The 13,774-nt window shown below is 53.1% G+C and overlaps 1 protein-coding gene across 1 annotated transcript in view; it reads left to right on the top strand.

Moving 5' to 3' along the window:
* LOC137215761 (ATP-binding cassette sub-family C member 12-like) overlaps nucleotides 1–13,774 on the top strand; it is a 59,360-nt gene that overhangs the window by 27,815 nt on the left and 17,771 nt on the right. The window contains 10 exon segments of the mRNA XM_067721409.1: nucleotides 569–641; nucleotides 2,233–2,436; nucleotides 5,840–5,901; nucleotides 5,903–5,966; nucleotides 6,076–6,151; nucleotides 6,249–6,299; nucleotides 9,110–9,205; nucleotides 9,890–9,985; nucleotides 11,896–12,095; nucleotides 12,783–13,009. Of these exon segments, the coding sequence (XP_067577510.1) occupies nucleotides 569–641; nucleotides 2,233–2,436; nucleotides 5,840–5,901; nucleotides 5,903–5,966; nucleotides 6,076–6,151; nucleotides 6,249–6,299; nucleotides 9,110–9,205; nucleotides 9,890–9,985; nucleotides 11,896–12,095; nucleotides 12,783–13,009 (1,149 nt within the window).

The following is a 13,774-nucleotide window of genomic DNA, read 5'->3' as shown; positions in this document are numbered from 1 at the left end:
AGTCATTTGTTCAAGGTTACCCAGATGGATTCAAGCCCAGGTTGTTCTGATTCCAAAGCTGCTGGCTTAACCACCAGGCACACCAGCCCTGAAGTTGACACATGGGCACAATGCTCAGGGCGTCAAGAGCTGCCAGGACGTAGTGCGTCACCTGCCGGGTAGCTACCTGTGACCTGCCTGCTCACTCTAAGCTGGCACCGCCCACACGCTTCTCCTCGTCTACTAGTGGTCTTGCGGCCTCTGGGAGGCCTCCTCCAGCGACCTCAGCCCTCATTGGTGACTCCCTGCTCTGACTCCCACGAGCAATTTTCCCTTCAGCTGTTTCATGTGCACTGATTTCATCTTTCTCGAATGGTGGGAAGCCTGTGAGCAGAGGGGCCCTCCCAAGTCAACTCTGCATCAGGTAAGCGGGGCAGAGGTCAAGGGGAAGCTGCCCTTGGACATCAAAGACCAAGCAATCAGCCACCTCCTCGCCTGCCCATGGCACCAGCGCACCTTTGGAGCAACCTAGGGCTGCATGGACGTGGGGTCTTTCTCACCGTGCTGACTTCTAGCTTTCCACCCACAGGTATCAGCACACGGTTCGTGTCTGTGCCCTTCAGGTGGACCTGAGCACCCCACCTTACGAAGACCTGACTGAGGTGAGTCAAACCCAGAGCTCAGCCCCACAGCGGCTCATGGCAGCTCAACCGCCAGGTCCTATGGGCTGAAGCTCTGCAGGCACCAGCTCCTTCATGTCCGTGTGCCCCAGAGGACAGAAAGATCCCAGGAAATGTGGGGAAAGTCAGGTTCTACCGTTCTGCATTCTCCACCTGGCTCCTTTCTTGGGAGATACCACAATGGATGTGACACCAACTCCACTTGTGCTGGGCTCAGCCTGGTCACTCTTGGGGTCACTTCCAATTTGCCTGTCATCTCAGGGAAGGTTTCTGGCGAAAGGTGCTTCCTCACCTCCTGGGCCAGCTCTGTCATCCTAAGACAGAGGTCATGGGTACAGCATTGTGGCTGGAGGCCCAAGGGCCCCTTCCTGCCTCACTGGCCCTGCCCGCCCAGGAGTATAAGGATCATCTCCAACCATTGCCCCCCAGGGTTTTGTTTAAAGGGCTGGCTGGGTCCTGGGCTGAGCCTGCCAACTCAGGTGACCCAGGGGAGTCACCGGGCCACCTTCTGTCTTCCCATCCCAGTGTACCCTCTGCACAGTCTTCCCACTCTGCCCAGGAGCCCAAAGAATGAGGCATCCTGAAGAAAGCCCAGTTCAGAGCACATTGTCATTCTCTGCTGGTACCTCCGTGTACCTGCATCAAAGAAATGGCCGTCACAGCCACTGCAGCCCTGGCCTTCCTGCCAGCGTTTGCTTCCACCCACCCCTACCTGCCTGCCTAGGTGTGCGCTCGCCTTCCAGGCTCTAGACCTCTGCTTCTGCCAGTTGCCACCCTTCAAGTTCCCACCCCAAATCCATACCCTTGAGGAAGACTTTCCCCAGACCCAGAGTCTAAAGTAATTTGCCCCAAAGTACTTAGTTTATGCTTCTCAGTTGGCACTTGTTAAATTCTTCTTTGTGCCATTATTATGTGTATAACTAGCAACCGCCCCCGCCCCCCCCCCACACCGCTAAGATGCTAGTTCCCAGTAGACAGGGGAATTTTCTGGTCCCACTTCATGTGTCCAGCCCCAGTGCTCAGCACAACAACTGGCTGAACTCCTGGAGGCTCACTTTGTGTGGTGTGGTGCCAGGCCTTAGGGATGTAATGACGAAAAAGGCTGACATGTCTGTTATCTTCCTGGAGCTTAGACTTGCCTAGTGGGGGCGGGGAGTTGATCCACAGGTAAACAAAGAGAGACCCCTTGTCCCTCTTCTCCCAGACAGTTTTCCTTCCTGTTCACTTGTCCACTTGCCCAGAGCTTCCTGCTCAACAATGCCCTTTGGTGTTAGTGGTCAAGATGGAGCCCCTCCCTACAGGACTGCACTGGGATGGGACTGTTGTGAGCCAGGTGCCCCTCACTCAACACTGGAAGGAATTTTCCCTGTTTGCCACTGCCCACCAGGCTTCCTGCAGAAGTGGAGCTTTCCAGGGTAACTGGTGTGGCCAGGGGGTTCCTGTAAAGGGGTGATGAGCAGTCTGCAGAAGAATCTAGAGAAGCTTCAGGAAGTTCCTGGTCCCCAAGGACTGCAGGGTGGGGAATGGAGTCTGGTGGTGGACAGTAAGTAAGTAGCATTGCCCTTGTCTGCAGATCGGGGAGCAGGGCCTCAACCTCTCTGGGGGGCAGAGGCAGAGGATCAGCCTGGCCTGAGCCGTCTACTTGAACCATGAGATCTACCTGCTGGATAACCTGCTGTCGACCGTGGACGCCCATGTCGGGAAGCACATCTTTGAGGAGTGCATTGAGAAGGTGCTCAGGGGGAAGACCGTCGTCCTGGTGACCCACCAGCTGCAGGTGACTGGGACCAGCAGGACCCATGAGGTCATGAAACGGGTGCGGTACTTGATGCTCACAGAGTCTCTTCCTCTGCCTAAACCTGTTGTCCTCACCTGGACCAGGTCAGGGAAGGGGAGAGGTGCACAGGAGACACCGTGACCGTCCCCGGCCATCCTGGCTCGCACCTGGCCCTGCCTGCTCCTCTCTGTGCATGGCTTCTGTTGCCCTACCTTTGGGCTCAGTGGGGCCAAGACCTTTCCTCCATCAGAGGGAGATTCTCCAGCTCTGGACCACTGACCCCTACCTATGGGGTGGACATGGGGCACCTTCTCCAGCTCTGGACCACTGACGGTGGGGAGATGGGAAGTCGGGTAGGAACATTTAGACCAACCTTTCCTCCCGCAAGGGCTGGGCAGGCCTGAGGTGGCAGGGGATGACAGATCCCTTGATGAGAGGCCCAGATACCCCTGGCATCACTCCCCAGGGGAAAAAGGCTGGAGACCAGGACTTCACAACTAAGGCAAGAAGCTTCTCCCTGCCCAGAGCCACGTTCTCAGGCTTAGGAACATGAATATTGCCCAGGAAAGGGACTGACTGAATCCCCTGAATGAGCTTGGGAATTTGGCAGGGTGGGGACAGTTCTTACAGTGTCAGCCCCATGTAAAGGGTTCTGGATGCCTGGTGGGAATCCAGGACCCCTCTCTACCCTGAGATAAGCCAGGTGACCCCTGTCCTACAGTGACTCCCCAGAGATGTGCTCTGTGTGTGTGTGTACGTGTGCGTGCACATGCGTGTGCATGCACATGCGTGTGCGTCCCCTGCAGGAGAAGAGAGCCCACAGGACTGGCCTGTAATGAGAGGTCAATTGGAACAGAGGCAGCAGAAGTCCTGTCTTCTGACTCTCCTGTCACCTGTGGGGAAACGTTAAACTAGGGGTAAGAGGCAGGACTCTCAGCCTTTGCAAAGGTAAGTCAAGCTGGGATGAGAGCTGGCAGCAAATGAAGTTGCCATGGCTACAGGATGCTGTAGCCAGCATCTTTAGCCTCCTCTGTCAGTGGCCAGAAGGGCTGGCCAAAGAGGAAAAAGTTTCTTCAAGACCTAGGAAAACCAGGCCTTCCTATACCTGTGGCTTTGCCCCCAGCCTCTGCCTCTGTTTGCTGAGAGCTAGAGACCTCAGAATAAGCTCCAAGCATCTGAATTTTGTGTGGGGGGATTGCTCAGGTTTCCTCTGAGTGGCATCTGTCACCTCCAGGAAGCATCCAGCTGGGCTGGTGCAGACAAGACCTCCTCGTTCCTCTGCTGGGCAGGGACCAGGGTGACGAGAAGGTTGGATTTCTTCTGGGCCCCCATGAGGTGACTGGGAATGGGCTCTCGCCCATCTAGGGTGCTAAATATGGTGACCACAGTTCTGCAGTGCAAGGGTCCAGTCCCTGGAGACCATGTGTAGCAGGGAGGGCTGTCCTCCTGGAGTCCTGGGGGTGCACAGGGAGACTCCTGGCACCTGACGGATGTGGGTCAGAGCTGTCTTTGCAGGAGTCCTCAAGGGGGGAGAATGTGACCTTGGCCCTGGCCCAGTCTCTGACCCTCACTCACCAGCGGTATGAACTCAGGCAAGAACCCAGGAGGCCTCAGAGACTCTATTTTTCACCAAGGTCATTTCATCTTACTTTTTGTGTGTTGAAAAATACAGGCAGCCACCAGATGGCACTGGAGTCTCAGTCTGGCCATCAATTGTTGGGGAGGAGGCGCTCAGAGCCCGGACCTGGAGCCTGTGGGCTTTTCCAGAACACTTCTCGGGCTGCTTTTACTCTGGGGCCCGCAGGCAATCTGTATGCTTCCCGGTGCTCAGGCTGGACGATTGCCTTTCTATTACTTGAGGAAACAAATGAAATGAGGCCGCTGGCCTGCCACTGAAATCCAACCCAGGGCCAGATTTCGTGAGTTTGCAGAACAAAGCTGCTCAGATTACACCTAGTCTCACTGGAGAGAACTGGGAGCTTGCTGGCCAGAGGGGCTGCACCAGGAACTTCAGGGGCTGGAATGTGTGTCCTTACATCTGTGCCTCAGTTTCCACATCTGAGAAATGGGCTGATAATAATGCTGCCTGCTTTCTTCACTGGGTTGTGGGAGACTGAGAGATAGGAGACGAGATCGGCCTTTGAAAGTTAGAAGATGCTGTGCAAAGGTGAGAGGTGATTTTCAGGAAAATGGCTCTGTCGGAAAGTGTCTCAACTGGACATTAAAAGCCAGACTGTCCCTCCTTGGGCTGTCTGGGAAAGTGGACAGGGCAGTTAGTACAAAGGACGCAGAAAGGCTGGAGCTGTCCAAAGCCAAGCGAAACTGCTGTCATTTGGCCTTTGGGGCACCACCCTCTTCCCCACAAACCCAATCAGATGCACAATGACTGAATGCAGCTACTTCTTTCAGGGTTTCAATCAAGAGCATCAAAGGTAGATTTGACCTTGGGCGAACCCCAAAGCACAGGGGAAAGACCTGTATTTCAAGGCCATGTTTTGGCCGAACCATCTTAGATCTCACAGCATCTTGTCCACCTCTAAGAGGGTCTTCCTGCCCCTAGATGGGCTGATCCTATGGGGAGAGCTTGGTCTCATTCCAAAATGAAAGGAAACTCCTCTTAGCAACTCTTTGATTTCAGGCGTGTTATGGAAATGAAGGGAACTCAAATTAGAAAAACAGAAGTGCTTTGGGCAAAATGTAGGATGCTATCATGAAATGTGGCTATATTTTTATTGTACAGATAAAGCTGGTGTAAACTCCTCAGGCCAGGTAGTGAGGCCTGGAGGCCGGAGACTGCACGGTAGGCTACATCACCTGTAGCCTAGATGAGGATGATGAGGTGGGCTTGTAATGTTACAACAGAGGGAAGCCATCTCTGAGGTCATATTTCCCCTCTCCACCAAACCTTGGCTGCAGGGACTTTGTCAATTTCATACTCCCAAGTCTCCATGATGAGATTTCTCAGCACAGCAGCTCACATAGGAAGCAATAACAAAGGAAGCCTCAGTATGCTTCACGGTGGCAACCAAAGGTCTCTTTTATACTCATGAGACCCATGGGCACTAAATCAGTGCTTCTCAACTGGGGGCCGTTTTGCCTCCTAGCCGGCACTGGGCAATGTCTGGAAACGCTTTTGCTTGTCACACCTGGGGGAGGAGGTGCTCCTGACATCTGGTGGGTAGAAGCCAGGGAGGCTGCTAAATATCCCACAATGCACAGGTCAGTCCCCACCCCACCCCACCCCCCAACCAAGAATTATATGGCCCTCAATGTCAGTGGTGCCAAGGTTGAGAACCCCTGGCCCAGATGAGCCTGGGACGCTGCTGAACGGGAGTCTGGCACGGATCTCTTCTCTCTCTTCCAAGGCAGGAGCTCGTTGTAGATTGCTTTAATACCTCTGCAGTTCCTGGAGTGTCGTGACGAAGTCATCTTGTTGGAAGATGGAGAGATCTGTGAAAAGGGAACAGTTAATGGAGGAGAGAGGACTCTATGCAAAACTGATTCACAACCTCTGAGGGTTGAAATTCAAGGTAAAACTCTTCGGCCTTGGGTGCAAAAGATTGGGTGCCTTCCCTCATGATTTCTGGCCTGGAGAAGTTCTTTCATTTCATTTTCAGAGGAATTTCATTTTGTCTCCAGGATCCTGAGCACATTTAGGATGCAGCAGTGGTGGAAGCCCTTAAGGAGAGCCCTGCTGAGAGAGATGAAGAAACTGGTACAATCAGAGTTCCAATCACGCCTCTATTATCACCCATGGCTCACGAGTGGACACAGATCTCTCCTTATTTCTCACCCTAGTTTTGGCTCCAGAGATGAGAAACATGATGGAAAAGAACCTGAAACAGAATCAGAGTCTGTAGACATAAAAGGTATTTACTTTTCATTCCCTCAGTTACATACTCTTAACTATTTGCTGGGCACCTACCATTTGGGACAGAGAAGTGTAGGCACACTGTATGTCCTTTGGGGCAGCTAGAATTATGTGGTTTACTATAGTGTGAGCGTTGGGGCTCAACTGCCTGAGTCCAAATTCTGGCTCAACCACTTACTAGTTTTATGACTTTGAAGCAAGGTACTTGGCCACTCGGAACCTTAGTTCCTTAATCCATAAAATGGGGGAAATAAGAGTACCAACTGCATAGGTTCTTGCAAAAATTACATTAGAAACTGTACATAGAATGAATAACACAGTGCCGACATATAGTAACCCTCAGTAGTTTTTGTTATGATGATGATGATGCTTAGTTGGAAAGATCAAAGCAATGCACAGAGATTAATTACACGCAAAAGTGCACACAGGAGATGTTTCCCAGTCTTTATGGGGAGCATTGAGAAAGAATTGTGCAACCGTGAAGAGACTGAGGTGGGATAAGGTTATTCATTCTTTCCACAAAAGGACTCAACATTCTACTATGTGCCAGGCACTAAGCTAGGCTGGGGAGAGAAAGAAAATATGCCCCTGTCCTCGGAATCTTTTGGTCTGGTGGGAGCCACCTGCAAGAGGATAATCATGGGAAACTGTGATAAGAGTAATGGGGAGCTGGGGTGGGAGTGAGAAGTCAGGGAGGGCTTCACAGAGGAGGTGAACTTTGGACTGGTCCTTTAAGCATATGTAGGAGTTTGCCAGGGACACTCTGGTGACGAGGAGGGGAAAGGGGAGGACTTGGGCTCGAGGGCATCAGGCAATTCCAGGAAGGCAGAGAGGAGAGATGTGGGAGATAAACTTGGCGAGCTGTCTCTCCTCCTTAGACTCTGTTGCCTTCCATCCCTTTATCCAGTCAACATTTGTTGAGCACCTACTCTGTGCCCTGCCCCTCACTGGGCACTGAGAGGGCAGAGATCAAAATACCCCTAGCTCAAAGTGCCCACAGCAAGGTCCCTCAAAACTGTGTAGCTGAGAAAAACCCTTAGCATATTTGATCAAATTTAAGATGCCATCCATTTTGAGAGCACCATCATTTTATGTAGCACTAAGAAAAGTCTCTGCCAATTAGATGATGTGGCATACTACCGAATGGGACACATCCTGATTTCAGAGATGCTAAAATGCAGGGAAAAAATGTGAGTCTTCTTATCGATGAAAGTTGGCACCATTAATGGTGCTTGTGACAAATGCGTGCCCATTTGGAAAGACAATATATTTTTATCACTCTGGAGGCGGCCAAGGCTGAAGTGGGGGGGCCTGTAGTCTCTTCCACGCTTTCCCAGGGAAGCTCCAGCTCCAGGATTTGGGGTCCTGTGGGGAGAGTAAATCCTGCCCCTCTTCTCCTCCTCATGCCCCTTCTCTGGAGAGGAAAGGGAAAGTGTGAAATTAAATGCTCTGAGAGCTATAGGAAGGGAAGGGTTGAAGGTGACAGCCCACTGGGCTGGCACGAGGGCATTTTCCAAGGGCAGCGAAGGTGAGCAGAGCATCAGCAGCACGGCTGACTGGGCGGGGGCTGCGAGGGGATCTGACAGTTCCTTTTACGCTCTAGGGTGCCATTCGTTAGGCTCTGCCGACCCATCGAGGTGACCCCCTCATGCTGCAGCCCCAGAGGGAGACACAATGAGTGAAAGTCAGTCTGAACATTTCAAAGAAGCGCGAGGGTTCCCAGGCAGAGAGGATAATGGCAGCTCTATTCGTGGAGGCGCCTTTGAGATGGGACAGTTTTCCTGGCCAGCACAGGATGCAGAGAGCCCTGCGAAGGGGGGCCCCCTTGTCTGGCTCTATTTATCTCTGTTTACAAGAGCAGGTATAACTACAGCATGCTGCTTTGGAGTGGACATTTTCATGCTCCTCTGTGTAGGAGAGGGAAGAGACGTGCATTCAACCCTGGCTTCTGGGAGCTCTTAGGCAGCCTCCCTGCACCTCTGAAAGCTGTTTCAATGAGAGCTTGACAGTCATTTGCCCTCACCCTTTGGGAAACGGAGAGGACTTGGGACAGCCACGTGGAGGGAATCAGGAATCCACCTGGGAGGATGCCCCAGGTTTCTTCTCATGGTGTGAGCTCCATGGTAGATGCCTTCTTGTTGGCCCTGTAGTAGATGGTGCGGGTGCCCTTAGCACTTCTGCGCACACAACCCAACACCCAGCTGCCATAACTGCATCCCTTTGCCTGGGGCTCTCTCGTAGCTGCCAGCTGCAGGTCAAGGTAGAAGCGCTGGGGCATTAGCCCCTGGGGAGAGCCCTCACCCAACAGCCAACGGGAGTTTGTGTAGAAACATCCCAGATCCCGCTGATCACGAGAAAGACCTCTGAGTTGTAGTTCTGTCCCAGCCTGAGATTTCCCTGTGCTGGGTTAAGCTCCCATCGCCCACGGGTGCTGCTGCCTTGATGAGACACCTTTTATTGTTGCCTTCTTTTCCCTGTACCCTTTAGCTCTGGAGTAAACTGCATGCGTTCACATCCTCTTCTTAGGATCTGCTTCTGCGGAACTAGATCAAGACAACCCCTGTCTCCCCAGGGCTGAGCACGTAGTTGGTGCTTAATAAATATATTTCTCAAAACACTGAAAATCACCTGCCTCACAGGGCTGTAATGAGGACCAAATAAAACAAAATGAGCAAAAGTATGCTGGAAATTTCAAAGCATAGGGCTAGTGGAAGAAAGGATGGCAGTTGGCCCTAGTGGTGGTCGGGAGTGGTCGGGAGGGGGCCTGCCCTGCCGGGAGCGCCGCAGGACTTGTGTTTGTCCCCACCGTTCCTCTGCACCAGCTCATCCAGACTGAGTCCCCCCGGGGAGGAACCGTGACCTGGAAAACTTATCACACGTACATTAAGGCTTCTGGAGGTTCGGTAGAAAACAACGGGTTTCTTGATTTAATTTGCATTAAAAAATTCTTTCTTAAACTGTTGGGTTCATGTTTTATGGTTTCTTTAACAATGACTCTCTTTATGCTAGGGTCATTTATCAGCGCTTTTATTCTTTCCTCCTAAAAATCTAAAGTCTGATAAAACAGCCTTTTAAATGGAATCATCCTTTATCTCCATTAAAGCTGCCAGACTCTCTTTATTGAAACTAAGTGAGCAGCAGCGTGACCCAGCTGTGGTTCTTGTAACCTCGCTCTCTAATCGCTGAGGACAGCAGCCGCCCACTCGTTGCCTGCCTTCAGTGCAAGAGTCATCTCCATGAGCAAAACATCCCTGAGCGTTTCGTTCCTTGTCTCCCCTCAGCAAGACTGGGATTTTGTTTGTTTTAAAATACTGAGTCATATCTATTAAAGTGAATAGTGGTGTTTTTTTTTAATATGTTGACAATTTGGACCCATGTTCCAACCAGGTGGAACAGATGTTCCCATTGGGGGTTCAGGGACCTAACACTCAGACTTGTCACATCAGCCTAGAAAGTGGTTCCTGGGGTAGAGGCCATTTTCCTACAGGCTTTGATTTTCCCACCAGGGTTGGACCCAAGGAAGAGGAGTCCCCGCCAGCCCCCTGGCCTCTGTAACCCCTGGCCCTCTATCCTCCCCTGCAGGGTACTTCCTCTCTCCGTGGTCTCTCTTCCTCGTGATGATCGGCAGCTCCATCTTCAGCGACGTGTGGCTGGGTGTCTGGTTAAACAAGGGCTCACCGCTGAGTTCCCTTTTGGCTTTGGGAAATGCTGAGTCAGTTGCTGATGGAGAGTCTGAACACCATACAATGAGCCTTCCACAGCCCTCTCCACGAGGCTGAGGTCAGCTGCTTACACTACACAACTCAACTCCTGAAATCCCCTTTGATTTTTCAAGACAAGCAGGGCATCCAAATTTGTATGTGCCACGTTCAAATGTTAAAGGATTGGCTGAAAAGCTTGTGCCAGGCCAATGCAGCGTGGCTGGAGCTGTGCACATGCAGGATAGGGTCAGTTCTGTGACCTCTGTTGTAAGGCACCTCTGAGGAGTGTCTGGGAAGGGCTCGGGAAGCCTAACACAGATTTCTGTCTTCTTGCCTCTGAAGAGAAACTGGCATCTTGTCACGGACACTGTCTGGTGTCAGAGAGTTCTACCTGGCTCTGCTCCCCTACAGGGATAAGACATTCAAAAGTCAGACGGGGGTCCCTGGATGTGCTGTAGGGCCATTGGGGGGCCTCTCTCTGCCTCCCAAGCTCTCATCTAGGCCAAGCCCCTCCTGGGAAGGACGGATAAATCTGCTCTCCCTCAAGCTTGCTGGAAACTCTCCCAGATTTTGGCCTATGGTTTCAAAGCTTTCCTGGAGCCCCAGGAAATGCTGTGGGGTTGCCTGCCCATCCTCCAAGATTACATTTTGGTACAGTTCTGTTGCTATGACAACCAAAGGGAGGAGGTCCTGGGAAGACATGCGCAGGGGAGAGGATGCAATTGCCCTCCTGGAGTTTGGCATAGCTTCCTGAGACCAGTCCCAAGGGGAGAAGCCAAGGGGTGGCCTTCTCTGTGCAAAAAGAGAGCCATCTCTGGAATGCCCCCCAGATCCCTGCTTGCTCATGAAGAGCCCTTTCCTTGGAGAACCCAAGGGGTGAGTCGGAGCGGAGCCTCTCCCTACGCGTGGTGCCTCCCCAGTAGGCCAGTGCCATTCTAATTGGGCAGCAGCAATGACGGCTGACCCACGCATTGGCGCCACCACCAGACACTGGGGGCATAGCCCACAGCGCAGCGAAGCCTCCTCTTCAAGATGGTCCTTTGGTCAGTTAGCTCCCCAGGGATGCTTTTGCTTTTACGGATGTTCATCCATCAGCCTCTGGTTTACGTTTCCGCTATTGCTGTAAGAAGCAAAATGGCATTTAGAAGAAAGATGCTTGTTCGCTCCCCAAAGGCAGTCTTGACTTTTAGCACATGGCTCAGAGAAAAGCAAAACTGCCAGTTTTTCAGGAGGAGGAGATGGCCTCCCTCCAGAAATGCAGGCAAAAACACGTGTTCTCCTCGTGCAAGATGGAGCCAAGTGTGGTCTCCTTGAATCCTCCCAGAGCCCTTGGTTCATCAGGCTCCCTCCCCCCACCGCCGACTCCAGGGCAGTGGACCAGCGCCCTCCTAGGTGCACCCTGAGAAAAGGAAAGGCAGAGGGCCCTGGGGGGGCGCTGGCCCATCACACAGAGAAGCTCCTGAGTCTCCCTGAAGGCCTGGTGGTTTCTGCCATCAGGTTTCTGATTCCCTGGCCTGTTGGGCTGCCTGAGTGTGGCTCGGCCAGCGTATGGGACCCAGATATTGTTGCTTCTGTGATTTTCCTGGCCCAGCATCACCTCTGGCCTCCTGAGGTGCAGTTGGTTTCTGAGATGACTGCCCTGTACAAGTCTGGTTTGTCTGCTCCGCTTTTCTCACTGACTGTGCTGAGCCTCGTCAGCCAGGGGCCCTTGGGGGCCCAGCGGCCCAGCAGGAGGACCATGCGAAGCTCAGGAGTCCCCACAGGGAGCTGACTCATTCTTAACCATTATGCACTCCTTTTTAGCTTCTTCTCCCTGGAAAGATTCTCTGAAAAATTCCCATTCTTTTGACAGTTGATCAATTCCTGGTGCCTCTTGTTTTCCTCCCAAGATGACGTGTGGACCTCACGGCATCATGAGCACGTGCGAGGTGGGCCCGGTGCAGGCAGACACCGGGCCGAGGGTGTACCAGTGGGCGTACGCAGGGAGCATGGTGTCCGTGCTGGTGTTTGGTATCAGCCAAGGCTTCACTTTCACCAAGACCACGCTGATGGCATCCTTCTCACAGCACGACCGAGTGTTTGACAAGGTACAGGCTCCCCCTCTTCCGCCCCAGGGGCTGCCTGTGCATCGGTACATCAGTCAGTGGGGTTTATTGATCACCTGCGATGTGCCAGACACTGTGCTCCGCTCTGGGGTGGACACTGCTCACGGATCTTATAGTCGAGTCTGGGAAGAGTCTCCCAGTATCTACTTATCAACTGCAAAGGCAAACTTCAGGGAGCTGTGGGTGTGTCATGGGCCCAGGCAGGGCTGGGGGTGAAGGTGTGAGTGGTCACGAAGGTCTCCCTGGGACACTGCCCTGGAGCAGACGCATGCAGGCCAGAGGGCATCTCCTGCTCCAAGGAGCTCTGAGGACATCAGGCCCCCTCTTCATTCCGCTGTTGCCATGGAGGGCCCTGGCCGGACCACACAGGTGTGCCCCCCATCCCACCCCGCCACACACACACAGGGGAACTTGGCCTTTTATTGCCCTGGGCAAAAAATCCCTCCCTCCTCCAAGGAGGCTGAACCGCTCCACGGTCACTCTCATCCACGGTGGTGGTGAGAAAGGGCCTCATTCTCGCTTTCCCAGGACGGCCTGGCACATTGTGTTGGCCCCCAGAAAAAACCTCAGGCCTGGCTCGCGATCCCAGCCCCAGGGAGCGCCGGACGGGGCAGGGGTGGGGGTCACCAAACAGGCACCTAGCCCCTGACCCTCCATCGTCGCCCACAGATCCTGGAGAGCCCGATGAGTCTCTTTGACAGGACTCCCTCCGGCTGGCTAATGAACCGTTTCTCCGAGGACACGAACGAGCTGGATGTGAGGCTGCCGTTTCATGCCGAGAACTTTCTGCAGCAGTTTTTTATGGTGCTGTTTATCCTCGTGGTACTGGCTGCTGTGTTTCCTGCTGTCCTTTTAGTCCTGGCCGGCCTGGCTGTAGGCTTCTTCATTCTTTTACGGTAGGTCAGTGCATGATTTAAAGAGGAGCACACGAAACCTATGCATATTTGGTTAACCCTGTGCAGTGACCCGGTAGTATCCGGTGGTACTGAGTCCTTGCTGTCTTCTCTGAATGGTGGAGCACGTTGAATTTTGGTGACGTGCTAAGTGCTCGGCATACATCTGGCATTTGAGCCTCAGAGCAACGCTGAGGGTGGATATGGCTGGGAGATTAAGTCACTGGTCCCAGGCCAGGAAATGAGCGACCGTGGTTGCTGTCTACCTGCTGTTATGTTCTTAACCGCTGGGCTTTGCCATTCCTGCTGCTGGAGGATAGAGGAGGCCAGTCTCTCCGAGCTTTGAGAAATAGCCCCACCTGGCCACTGATGTGGTGAGAGAAAGGCCTTGACTGCTTGGCACTGAGGGGTCCCCGTGCCCACCTTCACACCCACCCTGGGGGAAAGCAGGAGGGCAGCATCGGTCCCAGCTTTCCAGGAAACCCAGCTCCTCAGGCCCTGCCTCGCCCTGGGCGAGCTGGAGTTCTCAGCAGGCAGCCTGCTGGGTATTGCGTGAGGGCTAAGGATTGGAAATCAGTTGAAATTTGCAACAGGGTCCCAGCTCTGCTGCCAAACTAGCTGGAGGACCTTGGAGAAGTCAGAGGAACGCTGCAGGCCTCAGTCTCCTTATCTCTAAAATGGTAATCATCGAAACATGCGCCTCGCCTGTTCTGCAAGGGTTCTCAGAGGATCAATAAGTGTCTTGTAAATTAGAAATGGGACACAATA

The sequence above is a fragment of the Pseudorca crassidens genome, chromosome 20 (assembly GCF_039906515.1).
Source record: "Pseudorca crassidens isolate mPseCra1 chromosome 20, mPseCra1.hap1, whole genome shotgun sequence".
Classification (NCBI taxonomy): domain Eukaryota; kingdom Metazoa; phylum Chordata; class Mammalia; order Artiodactyla; family Delphinidae; genus Pseudorca; species Pseudorca crassidens.
This window is presented reverse-complemented; position numbering and strand designations above follow the sequence as displayed.